Genomic DNA, 16187 nt, shown 5'->3' on the forward strand with positions numbered 1-16187 from the left:
CAAAAGGACCATGCACCATCGGGTCAAGTACATACCAAAATAGTTATGGACTTAGACACTAATTCAACGGATACCACCAAGCCCTCAGTACGAGTCTGGTATATGACCTTATCGGCCATCAATTCGCATCTGGAATGCTTATGAGCCCTTAGTATGAGTCTGGTGTGCCCTCCCCGACCCTCAGCTCATATAGGATTGCCCCAGGGTTTGTTGGCTACTACACGGAGCAGTACAACCTTAACCCAACCCATACAATATGTTAAAGATGAGCATAGGCGGGTACCCGCCTCATTTGGCGAGAACCGGAACCGGAACCAGCGGTTCCTAGAAAGTTAGAACCAGAACCGGAACCGCTTTAGGCGGTTCTAGAATTTTTGGAACCAGTCCCGGAACCGGCGGTTCCAGTTCCGGGAGTGTCACAATTACGAATTTTTGTGCCTTGTAACTACAATACTTAAGTCAAATTATGAATCCAAAAACATAAGAGCATGTATGATGTTTACTCTATGACAACAAAATTTCAATCAAATACACCATACAAGCATTACAAATAGTCAAAAAGCAATTGGAAACCCTAGAAGTTCTTGTTTAGGTCCATTTTGGACTAGGACTTCCTTATTGGGCTCAATGGACCAATAAGCTTCCAATTTGACCATCTTGGGCTTAGAACTCTTAAATGGGCTCTAATTGGACCCACTTCCATTTATTTCAACATTTTGGGCCATATTGGGCCTAGAATGAAATAAACTAATTATATGAACCATTTTGGGCCATATTTAACCTAATGTAGCCCTAATAGGTCATAAGAATCATATTTGTGGTTATTTGGACCAAACATCACTTAACATAACCATGAAAAAGGCTTAAGCATACAAGGCCCAAATTCCTTCCTCTTCCTCTCTAATTCTCGGCCCAAGCCCATGTAAAAAAGGAGAGTTGACTTTGCTTGCCACCTCATTATTGTATGAAGGATATCTAAGCTTTTGCACTTCAAACATCCATGCAATCTCATCTCCCCATGCAAGCACTTCCTTTTCTCCATCTCTCTCTTACTCTCGGCCGAGTTCAAGCACACACACACACACCTTTCACTCACTTTTCTCTCAAGAAAACTCTCTCATACCTCCTCCATATTTTCGAGATTCAAGGACTTTGCAAGGAGGATTCTTCACAAAAATCATCATCTAGGTAAGTTGATGCTTGAATCCACACTTTAGAATCCTTGTTCTATACAAAAATCTCTTCTTAGCTCATATGAAATCATGATCTTGCATCTTAGAATCACCTCAAATTCGAGATCCTCATCAAGGTGTTGCTAGGGCCGAAAATCACCTCACTTTCTTCCTTTTCTTCTTCAAATCAAAACCACAACTCAAGGTGAGCTTCATACCCCCTATTTTTTGGTTTTTATAAGTTTTGTGGGGGGGGGGGGGGGGGAATACAAGCAAATGTGTAGATCTATGAGTATATGTATGCTATGTGTGATTTCTATGCTTATATATATGTTCTTATGTGATTGTGGTGTTGGTTCTAGTCAAAAAGAGCTTAAAAACCGAGATCTACAATGTGTTGAATGAAATAAGTATAACATATGTTATTTCACACAAATCAATTCTATAAAAATAACCAAGTTGGTTAATATGAACATCTTTGGGCTTAAAACCCATTTTTGGGCTCAAAATGCTAAAAATATAAAACTAAAGGGCCCAAAACGACAAAATACAAATTTTGAGGGTTGAGATGACTCAAAAAAGTTTCAAAAATGTATTTTCTGAAAATTTACTCTTTTGAAGGATTAAAATGTGAATTTTTAAACATAATGGGCCAAAAATGAACTTTTCGGCCCAATAAAGCCCAAATTGCGAGATTTTGAATTTAGAGGGGATGAAACTGCACTTTTCTGTAAAACAGGGGACTACTAGTGTACAATCCCATTTCAAGGGTTAAAAATACTTTTCAAATTTAAAAGGGACCAAAGATGCAAAAATTTTCCATTTTGGGTCAAAATTGTAAAAATTGCGAAAATAGAGGTTTCAACCGAGAAAACTTCATTTTGAGGGACTAAAATTGTTTTTCAAGTAAATTTGAGTTGAAATATACCTTTTCAACAAGTTTTGATACTAAAGTGTCATGAAAAATGGTTTAATGACTAAAATGGAAATTCTTTTATATAAAGGGTTAAAAGTGTAAATTTATCCAAGAAGGGGCTGCAAAAAGAAAAATTCTAATGTTTTAAACAATAAATCATTTATGATAAAATACTAGTACCACAACTACCGGCGAAATATAATACACCGTCAACACCAAAATCGTTACCAAACGAATTGATTCGGTCTCGAATCAATAACGAATCAGAAATCAATACACGACGATACTTCAATACACATGCGGAAATTATGGGAAGTCAATACACACGTGGGAATTAACCAGACATTGATACACCATCTTTGGGCCCGAAAGTTTCAAATCGTGCTTGTTGGGCCTAGCTAGCCCAATGACATAATCTTTAGGCCCGAAGGAAACGCGCTTACATGTTATTGGGTCTTATACGACCTAATACCGTGTAAAAGGACTTTCAATAGCTTTTGTGCTGTTGGGCCCCAAGGGTCCTTTGGCACTGCTAGTAAAGTCGAGAATTCAAATACGAGTCGAGCCAAGGGCCTTTCGCATTCACGATAGCCTTGAACGACTCATGGAATTAGCGGGGGCTTCGCACCCTCTTTTCTTCCTAGGTGGTGGGGCTATGGGAAGTCAGGGTGGTTGGATTAGGTGAGTAGTACAGACGACGCCTAAGGGTTCGTTTGTATAGTTGTAAGCTAGTCATTTTCATTAATGTGTGATTATAACAACTCACCACCCATACTTAATCCAATGTCACCTGGAATCATCGAATACACACGTCGCAACGGTATAACAAAATATAAAACTCGTAATTAAAAGTATTAGGAAAACATCGGGTTTTCCTAGGGATTTCAACACTTACACCTACGAGATGCATACTAAGTCTAACATTTTTTCACATTTATAAAACAAACAAGCATACTTACGGATCTTCACACTTTTTCTAACTTACAGTAATCTTTTCAGAAAATATCGGATTTTCTGGTGGGTTTTCAAAATAATACAAAACATTATGTTTCAAAAATTACTTATGAACTCACCAACATTTTATATGTTGACGTTTTTCAAAATACTTGTATTCTCAGGTAACAGGTAAATCGAAGGGAAAAATGTACTCAGTGATGTCTTGTTGTTTGATTAACTAGTATCGAACAATCTACTTTTTGGGAATGTAATGTTTTGAAACATTGTACTGAATGTAAGCACTACCAGTTGTACTATTTCAATGCATGGTGATGAATGATTTTATGTTTCATGTATATTCACTGTGATGGTATTCAATTGAGTCACAACAGCCCTCGGACGTTTCCGTCGTCTAGTTCGGGGGTGTGACAGGGAGCGGGTAACCCGGTTACATTAACTTTGTTAACTTTTGTCGATAAAACCACAACTTAGTTCGATCCAAATTGAATCAATTCGGACCAAAGAGGAACAGAATAGACCAATATATTGTAAACCAGTCTAAGTAACATACACATATTTATATGAAATACTAATATATATATATATATATATATATATATATATATATATATATATATATATATATATATATATATATATAAACCGGTTTCGGTGGGTACCCAGCAGGTAGCGGTTTCAAAAAATGAGAATTGGAACCGGAACCGCTTAAGGCAGTTCCAGTTTCAGAACCGGAAGTTCCGAGGTGGTTCCGGTTCCAAAAGCAGGTACCCGGTTCCGATGTTCATCCCTACAATATGTCGACATATAATAGATACTAACATATACAAATAATCATACAGATAGTATTATATGTACTCCTACCAATCTACCAGATGAGCATATCAAAACTAGCATGCATTTTTTATTCCATACTCATCATATCAACAAATATCAGGTTATCCAACCAATGGGCCAACCTTGGTGCCTTCGACCCGTAAGTATAATGAGGAAAACTCATTTCATAGACTAAACATAATTGATGAGGTCCAACTTTGAAATCTCAGTAGTTAGTTCTCTAACCGATACCTCTTTCCACCAAGTGACCAATTCCATCAAGATCCTAAAATACCCAAAATACCCTCAAGGTCCAACTTGGTCAAAGTCAACGGTCAAGGTCAACAGTTCATTTTGACCTAACACGTCATATTCCCCTTAGACACATCGTATTCCGTGAGCATCCAATGTAACACTTAAAATTTTCAAACACAATTTTCATTTTTAAGATTCCTAAAACATAGGTTTTAACACCATCTCATGCCAAATAAAATAGTCAAATACATAACATCATAAAACAAAGTTAGAATATCCCAGAATCTACAATATCCCCATTAGCATACGAGTATGTACAATCATGCTGGCTCCTTCCCGCGATCCTGAGATGTACCTGAAACAAATTTACATCAACATTGTAAGCACGAAGTTTAGTGAGTTCCCTAAAATACCACATAAACAAATAAGTAGTCTCTCAATGCTGTATTACAATAAGGACCCTCCGATCATGTGTTTCAGCGAAGACCCTACGGTCTCACGTCTAGGTTTTCCAGCCTATAAATAGAGGTGTTGGGTTCCTCCATTCCTCACGCCTTTCTAAACCATTCTTTCTCTCTCTATACTCTCTCTCTCTCTAGCCTCCTAACCCCCCTAAAAGCCTAGGTAAACCCCCTAGCACCCGAAGGAATCCCCGAGGCTCCCGAAGTCCCGAGAAAAGAGCCTTCCGGGTCGGGAACGCTGCTCCGGTGAAGCCCGGTTTTCGAGAAAACCCACTATAAGTGAGTTATGCCTACCTTATCTTTAGTATAACTTATGTTTCAATATAGTAATGTTATTAGGACCTTATAAGGAGTATTTGGGATATTATAATGGGTTATATAAGTAGTGTTTAATGCTTATATAATAGTAATAATAGCTAGACTATTAATTAGTCTCGTCAAACGTTAGACTAAACTCTAGTGGTAATGATACTAGGTTTTGTCAGGTGATAATTGTTTTAGAATAACGAAGTGTTGTCGGAGTGCCGATTCACCACCTTACTAGGTGAGTGCATAGTTACTTTCATCATACACATAGATATGAAGTATTTATATAAATTACGTGCTATGTGTGCATATTATTTGAATAGTTGTTGTCTATGTTGGATGAACGATTTTACACATGTTTTAAAAGATTTAAATGGTATATTTATTTTATATCTACAAATATGTTGGGATAAAAATGGGTAGATGAAATAGTTGAGGTGTAATAAAATAAAATGATGAGAGATAGGTGATGATAGGAAGGTGAGGATAGATAGGTGAGGATGAATCGGTGATGTAGGATGAAAGATACTATAACCTTGTCTAACAATTTGGAGATGTAGTCATCTACCAGAGTATAGATGGCGACCACAGACTATTATAAACAACCCCATGGAAACACCAGCGGGCTCGTAACCTGTAGGTGATGAATTACGAGTTCAGGCGATGTTGTAACTACGTATTCATGCGATGATACTCTAACCCCTTACTATGAATTACGAGTTCAGGTGATGTTGTAACTACGTATTCATGAGATGATGCCCTAACCCTTGTTGGGGAAGTATTGAGGGAGTAATCCCTGAATCAATACTGTCTATGCGATGTAGGCGATGATCCATAAGGAGAGTCCTTAGGAGCAAACATATAAGGAAATGCGATGTAAGGAGATGAGAGGTAAATATGATGTAGGAGACAACCCTTAGGATAAATCCTTAGGGAGGGTACTTAGGAATAAAGAAGATAATGGGGATGGGTAATTAGGTTAATTGTTTGATGATTAAACATAATAATTATATTATTTTGGGTTGAAAACCCTATGTACTCACCAGGTTTCCCAACTTGACTCACTCAGTTTACTTGTATCACAGGTGACGATGTGAAGTTACATTACACTGAGAGACTAAGGAAATATAGATCACTAGTGTAAATTAATGTAAGTTCTATTTATGCTTATGTTTCTGTGTTGACAATGACATCCCAAATGTTTTAAAATGAATAAAAATTCATTTCTTCGGAAATGCTTGGATAATGAAATTATCATGTTTTTCTAGGAACAAATTCCGCAATGTTTTTAATGAAAGAGATACTCTGATTTTTATAAAGCATAAACAAAAATTGGTATTTTATGGCCATGAAAATGGGGATGTCACAATATGCATGGCGTATACTTCTGGTACACGAGGCGGACTCCCCAGAAGGTTGAATTTTGGGTCTTTTGGTTTGGGCCTTGTTGGACCATTGGACTTCTAATATTGGACCTTGGATTGAGTATAGGATTTCTTAGGATTTGATTCATGATGATTTTTTTGCCTAATTAGGAAGTTGGGCCATATTGGGCCTTGGTTTTGGGCCAAGTAAGAAAAAGCATAAAATGGTCTTTTACCCTAGCCATTAGGCAAGCAATTCAGATTCTTGAGTATGGTTCAAGATTCAATTATTAATTGGATGATATTTTATGGTGCTAGCACGTGGGATTTCATGATCAACGGTTCGAGTATTTGTCTGAGATATTGTAACATCCCAAAAATAATGACATAAAATTTTCATTTTTAGATTACTAAATCGCTAATACATATCATTTCTATAAAACCAAGGTAATCAAGATTTAACAAAACATCATCGAATCAGAGTAAATCACAGAATGCGGAAACATGTGATGTGTGCTCTGCAATCATCCAGAGCTCTTCCATTTGAAAACCAAAGTACCTAAAACATAAACTAAAAAATATAAGCACAAAGCTTAGTGAATTTTCCTCAAGATACATCATACCATACATATCATATAATGGGCCCCTCCCAAATAAGATACGGGCCCTGCCCAATGAGATACGATCCCCGCCCAATGAGATACGATCCCCGCCCAATGAGATACGGGCCCCACCCACACTTGCATAACAATGAGATACAAGCCGTGCCTACACTCGCATAACAATGATATTCTAGATCTATGATCTTCCTTCCAAGCTAAGCACCTTCAATCTTCAAGGCTTCCTTCGGAAATGAGCAAAATAATCACAAGAATCCCCTCAAGGCTCAAGAACACCACCAAGAAAGCTTAAGGGACGAATTAGGGTTTAAGTGGCAATGGAGGCTAGTAAGGAGACTAGCCCTTGGGGCTTAAGAAGATTATATAGGGTATAATTAGGGTTTCCTTCCCCAACTGCCAACACGTCGTGTTTAAATGAGACCCCCGCTTTTCCTCAACTAGACAAGCCATGTTGGTTCCTCCAACACACCGTGTTCCAATCCCCAAAATATGAATCATCTTTCTGATACTTCCTCATCTTTCTAATACTTCTTGTATCCATCTTCTTTCACTTTCTCTGAACCAAAGTTATGACTTTTGAAACTTCCATCTATATTGTCTCCTCTGTTGAATTTATTTCCCTTGAACTAAGAGAACTTTTTGGGGTTATTGACCATAAGCGCTTTGATTTTGCTTGTGAAATCTTCATATGTTCTATCAAAATATGAAACATCTTTAATAACCTTGGATGCTTTATTCTTTGAACTGTCTATTTTCTTAACAAATGCTAATGGGCCAGCATTTGAAACACTTTAACCTCTTTCTCATGACATTAGAGAATACCCACCATTTTGGAAAGAGAATAGTCCTTGAACTATTCATGAGCCTTGATAGTTGATGTAATAAGCTTCTGTTTAGATCTTAGGCCATTTAGAAAAGCAACTTTTTGTTCAATTATCTTCCTGCTCAAATCATGATTAAGTATTCTACTTAGCAAATGGTTAAAACGGGTTACAGTTTGATCACTAGACTCATCTGGTTTTTACTCAAAAGAACCAAATTTAGATAAAAGAGTGGTTTGAATTGAATGAGTTAAATCAGCATCGCCAGAATACAACACTTTCAACCTATCCCAAATTTCCTTAGTTGTACGAAGAGAACTTACCAAATGCAATGTGTTACGAGGAAGAAAAAACATTGGAATCCTTAATGATTTTAAATTGTTCATCAACAATTCGTTTTCATTAGATTCAACATCATCAGCAAAGAGAGAATCCATATCTCTTTTAGTGTACATAATCTCTTTGCTTTTTGATGACTTATGACGATCCTTTTGTGATAACATGCCAAATGCTCAAACTGTGAGTTTCGATGTCAAGTATATAATCTTGAAAATCAAGTGCCCAAACTTCATAATCCTCTTGAAAAGGAATTGGAATACGGTTTGTAGAACCAATGTTTCCATGAAGATTGAAAGAAATAGAGTGAGAATCCTCTTTCGCCATTTTTCAGAAAAATTTCGAACAAGAACAAAAATAGAATCGGATTAGTTAGATTAAAACGGGTTTCAAATCATAAAGAAGATTTGAACAAAGAATCTAAGATCAATTTTACAAAAACACTTATAAAAATGTGGAAATAATCAAAAAATTGAAGTAAAAAATCTGAAAAACTCGAAGAACTTTCAAAAAACCTTTTGATTAAAAAACAACTCACAGATCACCCTCTCTGACACCACTTGTAAGAATTTTAGATATATATATATATATTCTATTTTATAACGAAAGCATAATTGAAACAGTTGAAATATTATGAACACAAGAAGGTACAAATGTAAGGAACTATTCTCTCAAAAAGACTACTCTCTCTACTAACACACATTCCTTTATATGGCGTAAAGGAAGTCTGAAATGAATACCTTAGCCAACAGTTTAACGTTGCGAATTCAGGATAAATAACGAGACCTAACATACTTGTTAATGAAATGAAGATTTTATTACACAAACAAACCAAACTTGTGAAAACGAGTTCACATACAAAACTTGACACAACAAAATTATTCTGAAACCTAACAGATACATACTTATAGCCTTAAGAAGTGACAAATACAAAAGTGAACTACCATTCCATTGCGTCTTACTCTTGATGATGAATACTTATAGAGAAATCTCAGCATCTTGTAATTTGCTATCTTCATCAACTTGATGATGAATACTTATAGAGAAATCTCAGCATCTTGTAATTTGCTATCTTCATCAACTCTACATTTCCAAATGAGATCAAAGACTCCACAAGTTGTTTTTTTAACATCTTATGTGTTGTTATAATCTTTCTAGTTCAGGTAGCTCAGGTTGTCTTTTTAACATCTTATGTTTTGTTAAAATGAACTTAAAATAAACTAATTATTTTTAAATGTTTCCGTACGTTAGATGTATAAAATTGTTTTATATAAAAAAAAAATTCATTTTTAAATTCCCAAAACACACCAAGTTTTACTTTCGCTATATTAGTATTCATATAATTTCTTGAAGTTACATTGGTAGTACTAATGGGATCATAAGTGGAAGCTTGCAAGGATATCAATTTTAGTTTCAAAATTGAAGAAAAAAAAATCAAAAGATCAAGATTGCAAAAAATATTAAGAATAATAAGAAGTGACAGATACAAAAGTGAACTAGCATTCCATTGCGTCTTACTCTTGATGATGAATACTTATGGAGAAATCTCTGCATTTTGTTATTTGCTATTTTCATCAACTCTATATTTCCAAGTGGGATCAAAGACTTCACAGGTTGTTTTTTTAACATTTTATGTGTTGTTATAATCTTTCTAGTTTAGGTTGTCTTTTTAACATCTTATGTTTTGTTAAAATAATCTTAAAATAAACTAACTATTTTTAAATGTTTCCAAATGTTAGATGTATAAAATTGTTTTATATAAAAAAAAAATCATTTTTAAATTCCCAAAACACACCAAGTTTTACTTTCGCCATATCAACATTCATATAATTTCTTGAAGTTACTAACGGGCTCATAAGTGGAAGCTTGCAAGGATGTCAATTTCAGTTTCAAAATTGAAGAAAAAAAATCAAAAGATAGAGATTGCAAAAAATGTTAAGAATAATGAGTGTTTTAATGTATGTTGAAACCAAATGAACCAACACTTGTTTATACCAACTCAAAAAGGCAAATGGTCGGCACCTCACGGCTATATGACCATTTTAAAAATAATCATTTTTAAGGTCAAACGGATTAGATATTATCCAATTCGGATATGTTGCAACATTTTTTGAGATTAACTGATCCAGATCCATTTTTGAGTATTAGAAAATTCCGATCTTATTTATTCACCTCAAGATACATGAAACACAAAATTGGGTATGAACCAACTCTTAAATCTGATTTGATCAAATCTAACAAAACGAAGTTGATTTTGTCGTACACCTCTTGTTAGTTACAGGGTACATGTCTTTTTAACTAATTCTTACTAATTTTATATAATTCTCTAACATGATCTCTTTTCCTAGATTTGAATTTCTTAGCCGATCGTGTGCGTTGAGCCATAATATAAAATCAAATGTATACCCACGTAAAGCCATTACAATCCAGTTTAAAGCCCAAACAACATGGTATACAAAAAACATAAAATCAAATGTAAAATCTCAAGATTTGGCTCCCTGTGTAAACTGTTGGACCATTTAGAGATCTGATTCAAATGATTTTTATCTAACAAAAATAATAAATAAGAAGCCCTAGTCTCCTCAACAACAACTTCTCTTACAAATTTCACACTTAACTTATGACTCCGAACAAACCTCTGAAATGAAATGTTGATAGCCCCTCCACCAGTGATCATTTATTTCTTATCTCAACTTGGTGTAAATAAAACGGCTTCAAGTTCATCATATAACATATATGTGATATTATTATTTTTATATGAATATCATTTCGTTAAATATCAATCAGATGGACCAATCATCTTTTCTGGCACTACAAGTTGGTCAAATTCTTCACTAGTCAACACTCCCAATTTCAAAGCAGCTTCCTGTAAAAAAAAAATATATTACATCAATTACAGAAGATATTGATTTGATAAGTAAACTTTCTTTTAAATAATTAAAAAAAAAAACATCACCTTCAGTGTACTTCCCTCCTTGTGAGCAGTCTTTGCAACTGCTGCAGCATTGTCATATCCAATTTTCTGTACCAATTCATATTCATTCATTCAGTTAAATAATATATCTATTTTTTAAAAGACATAGAAGAATTGTAAACTTGAATATGAGGAGCTAGCTTACAGGATTCAAAGATGTCACAAGCATAAGCGACTGCAATAAACCAGAATTTAAAAAAAAAAAAAAAAAAAAATTAAATATAATCAGATGAGAAGGCACAAGAAAAGAAAGATGATTTTGAATATACCTCATGCAATAACTTTGAAATTCTGTCTCTGTTGGCTTGAATGCCTCTTACACAGTTCTTTTCAAACGAAGCAGATGCATCTGCAATAAGCCTTATTGACTATATACACAAACAACATCAGAGTAAAAAAATTTAATATTTAAAAAAAAAAAAAAAATCCACTATTATTATACTTACATGTAAAAGATTACTTGCAATCATTGGCTTGAAAACATTGAGCTCAAAATGACCATTTGACCCACCAACTGTAAGAGCCACATGGTTTCCATATGCCTGAGCACAAACCATAGTCATAGCCTCACATTGAGTAGGGTTCACTTTCCCCTAAAACACCAACAATAACATCACAATGTTAAAATATTTAGAGTAAATTACACAAATGGTCCCTATGGTTTGGGATAATTTCCATGTTTGGTCCCTAACTTATTTCTTTAACTCAGAAGGTCCCTGCACTTTGTTTTTGTTGTGCGCTTGGTCTCTGTCTTACCTAAAATTACTTTTTTCCCTTGATTTTTTAATTTAATATATATATATATATATATATATATATATATATATATATAAAGTTAGAGACTTTACAGGCATGATGCTGCTTCCAGGTTCATTCTCAGGGAGAATAAGCTCACCAAGACCACATCGTGGACCACTGAACATCCAAAACATTTAAATATTACAAATTTATAAATTTATGAATTTATAAATTATAAAACAGGCAGAGCATATAAAAAAATATACCTTCCTAAGAAACGTATGTCATTAGCAATCTTCATAAGGGAAGTAGCAATTGTGTTCAGGGCTCCACTAGCTTCAACAAAAGCATCATGTGCAGCCTGGAGGAAAACAACATAAACATCATCATCATCATCATCATCATCATCATCAAAGTATCCAAAAGAGAAAACCAAAACTCACCAGTGCCTCAAACTTATTTTCAGCTGTTACAAATGGTAAGTTGGTTTCATCGGCTACTGCTGCAGCAATCTTCACATCAAATCTGTACACAGATCATGTCATTATATTATATATTATATTAAGTTGGAAAAAAATAATAATAAATAATAAATAAAAAATAAGTACCCTTTCTTTGTGTTCAATCCTGTCCCTACAGCAGTGCCACCTTGTGCAAGCTAAAAACATGAAAACCTAAGTCTCAAAATTCACATATGCAAAAAGCCTTTAAAGTTTAGATAAAAATAAAAAAGGAGAAGATTGGCAAAACCTGATACATGTGAGGGAGAGTACATATGATCCGTTCGATTCCATACTTCACCTATAAAAACAATATTATTTTATTATTCCTGTTTTACCCTTCTTCAAACTATTAGCTGGAAGAAACATACTTGTGTGGTGTAGCCACTGAATTCTTGACCAAGGGTCAAGGGTGTTGCATCTTGAGTATGTGTACGCCCAATTTTAACTATATCAGAGAACTCGTTTGTCTGTTAACAACAATAACATGTAACCCTAATTAAAAGGTGTAAATAATAATTGGTTAAATTGGAGATTATCAAAATGGTTTAGTTTAATCACCTTTGCTTGTAGGGAAGTATGTAACTGCTTAAGTTTTGGAATAAGTCTTGAATTGATTTCTGTAGCAGCTGCAATATGCATTACCTATGAACAAAAACCAAAAAAACTTCAAACCTGGAATAACAATAAGAAATATATATATATATATATATATATATATATATATATATATATATATATATAATGAATAAATTGCCACTAGAAGGGTACAGTTGGAAATGTATCATTTGAAGACTGTGATCTGTTCACATGATCATTTGGATGCACAAACTTATCACCTCGCTTGTGGCCAAGGATTTCAGCTGCTCTATTTGCAATCACCTGTTACAAGATCAAGATGTTTTTTTTTTAAAGAAAACATGATTCATGATCATGATCAATGAATGAACAGAGTAGAGATTAGAGAATAAAGATAACAAGATTCATAAAGTTACCTCATTTGCATTCATATTGCTTTGAGTGCCACTGCCAGTTTGCCAAACAACCAATGGAAAGTGATCATTTAACTTCCCCTCTGCAACTTCTTGTGCAGCTTGCATTATTGCTTTCCCTATGGATGGATCAAGACCATATTCCATGTTCACCTGTAATGCACATAATCACCACATCATCTACACAATGCTTCATATCAACTGAAAATAAATAATAATTAAGAAACTTGTTTAGTTGGAAGTAGTTGCAAGAACCTTAGCAGCACATTTTTTAAGGATTCCAAAAGAACGAATGATTGGTTCTGGCATTCTTTCACGATCGCCTCCAATTTCAAAATTCTGCAAAGATCTTTGTGTTTGAGCTCCCCATAACCTGAAAAGTTGGGGAGATGAGAGAATTATGAGAAAAAACGGAAGTAAAGTGATCCAGCAAAACAGTTAAAGTACCACGTTATAGGAACTTCAGTTATTTGAAAAACAAAATCCACTTTAAAGCTCGGTTTTCAGTTATTGGACTAGCTTCAATGGAGACAGAAGAGGAGACTAGAGGATAGGGCTTAGACTGAAGCGCAGTATGAACAGTAGTTCTCAAACATCAATCCGCTATCCAATTCTAATGAAACTAAACAGAGCTTATAGCTAAATATCACTATTTAGCATCATCTTGCTTAGAAAAATTCCAAAATATCTGACAATTAAGTAGGCTACAAGACATGCGGAATATATTAAAATGGTATAAGTCAGTTCAAGGGACCAAGGACCATTGACAAAACAGCAAATCACCTCTAAACATAGCCATAGCATCTGCCCTAGAATTATAGGCTAAAGATCCTAAAAATGATATCAGAAAGATTAAAAAAAACAAAAAAAAGAAAACGAACTTATCAGATGGGACTTGAATTGGTCCAAACGTATCTCTTTCCTCTCTAAACGCCGTCGAAAAATGTCTCCAGCACGTCGTGAACCGTAATGAATCTGCAACAATCACCGATCCGCCAGATATTCGACGATATGCCTGAACTATCGTCATTTCTTTTCTTATAAAATAACCTAATTGATTGCAAAAACATCAGCATCAAAAGAAAGGCAATCGTAAGACAACGTTAACTGAATGAGAAACAATGATGTTAGATTTGAAAAGATGGAGCATTTACCAAAACGAATGCAATCGATTACAGAAGTGTAGCCCCAGATGGCTGGAGAAAAAGAAAAAAGAGTAAAAGCAAAGGTTTTGGGCACGCTCGGTTTGATGCTGACTTTTTTTAGTGTCTGAGCAGCTCGAGCGTGTTCAGATTCAGATGACGGAATGGGCCGCAGCCCAATTGGATTTCTACACAACTTTTTCTGGCACGACTTTTAAGACTCGTCTGGATCAATATTTTTGTATTTCTTTGATTTATTTGATTTATTCTTATTATTATTTTTAATTATTTTATTTTTTAGAATGAAAAACAATTTATATATTTTTATATTAATTAAGAAATAGTTATTGTTCGGTTATTATTGTAACATCCATAAAATTTTAAAAGTTTTTAATCTTTTAAATAAATCCAAAAAATCATTATTTATTATATATTGTTTCCAAAATAAGTTCCGCGTCAGAGTTTTCCCAGAAATCATAACACAAAATACGAAAATGTGTACATCAAGCCTTCGTCTCTCCGCGATCATTTGAGGTACCCAAAACATAATAAAAAATCGTAAGCTTATAGCTCGGTGAGTCTTCCCCAAAATATCATCACATAAACATAACAGACAGCAACATGCATAAATGAGTCTTCAGTCTGACTGGACCGCTACATAGAACATACAACCTATCTGGACCGCTCCCGAGCATTCGGCATGACTAGACCCCATCCTAGGGCCTAAAGCCTATCCGGACCGCTCGTCGGGCCTACAGCCTATCCGGACCGCTAGTCGGGCCTTCAGCTTGACGGGACTGCCTCGCAGGTGAAGGGTTTTGAGTATTCTAACACTCCTATGGTGTACATGAAACCCTAGAAACCTTGGATCTATGTTTTACTAAGATACATGCAAATTTGATTTTTCAAGGTTCTCAACCTAACTAGCATGGCGTGGGAAACTTTGATACATAAAAGCTAGTAAAAGAACATACCTTTTGTTGCTTGGATTCCTTGAAAACCTTGTGAGCCTAGCACCTCAAGTGTGATGCCTCAAATGTCTTACACAACACCAAATATACTTGGAATAACCTTTAGAGAATTAGAACACTTCTTGAAATCGGCTATGCCCTTTTGTTTTCACTTAGTGTCCGATTTTCATAGCCTAGGGGTTCCTTTTATCGTGTTTGTCAAATGTACGTTACAAAGTGTAAATCCTAAATGACATGGCCTTTCATATTCCATGATCCATGGATTTATAACCTCCATGGACTATCTATGGAGCACCTTATTGGGTTTAGCCCAATCTAATAAACCATAGATCATTAGCCCACTATTTTAAGAATAGATGATTTACATAATAAACAACATATATTTAATTAGTCTCTTTTTGATCACATAATTAATTCTAAATAAATTCTTGACCAATACTAATTAAATATTGTTATTAATATATTAGAGCTCATAATATATTAATAAACCATAAGTGTTTTTTTTTCTTTCATTTAGTCTGCTTCTAATCTAAGAACGAACAGATAAACTTTGACTCATATGCTTGTTATACTACTTGTTGAATTATACACAAAGGCATGTTTTATAACATCGAGTTACCAATGTGTTTTCGTATAATCAATGCATAACCAACTCATAGGCAACAAAACATATCTCTAAGTTTGAAGACTTATATAATATTACCGTCTCACGATCACTCGAGATAAATTCCATGAAGTGATACCAGTGAGCGTGGGTTGAATCCAATACTCAGAACTTATGAGCACTCATGAGTGTTGTAGCACCACTTTGCTATGTCCAACAACTTAGACATCTACAAGCCAACTCAT

The 16187-nt window shown here is 34.7% G+C and overlaps 1 protein-coding gene across 2 annotated transcripts; it reads right to left on the reverse strand.

Annotated features, from left to right (window-relative positions):
• Positions 1-10405: 10405 nt before the first annotated feature.
• On the reverse strand, positions 10406-14531 carry FUM1 (fumarase 1). 2 transcript variants are annotated; one of them, XM_078969365.1, is made up of 17 exons: positions 14380-14531; positions 14107-14275; positions 13481-13598; positions 13229-13378; positions 13005-13115; positions 12795-12878; positions 12605-12703; positions 12484-12534; positions 12342-12391; positions 12177-12258; positions 12000-12094; positions 11844-11910; positions 11442-11588; positions 11265-11363; positions 11141-11170; positions 10978-11043; positions 10406-10887 (listed from the first exon to the last, which is right to left on the reverse strand). In XM_078969365.1, exons 2-17 carry the CDS (start codon positions 14253-14255, stop codon positions 10801-10803), a joined length of 1485 nt encoding a protein of 494 aa, XP_078825491.1. In that variant the 5' UTR covers positions 14256-14275; positions 14380-14531; the 3' UTR covers positions 10406-10800. The 2 variants fall into 2 exon arrangements, with proteins under 2 accessions (XP_078825491.1, XP_078825492.1); XM_078969366.1 differs by lacking the exons at positions 14107-14275; positions 14380-14531 and adding an exon at positions 13673-14067.
• Between the last annotated feature and the right edge of the window lie 1656 nt (positions 14532-16187).

This window comes from Lactuca saligna, chromosome 8, assembly GCF_052625555.1.
Source record: "Lactuca saligna cultivar CGN05327 chromosome 8, ASM5262555v1, whole genome shotgun sequence".
Taxonomy (NCBI): Eukaryota; Viridiplantae; Streptophyta; class Magnoliopsida; order Asterales; family Asteraceae; genus Lactuca; species Lactuca saligna.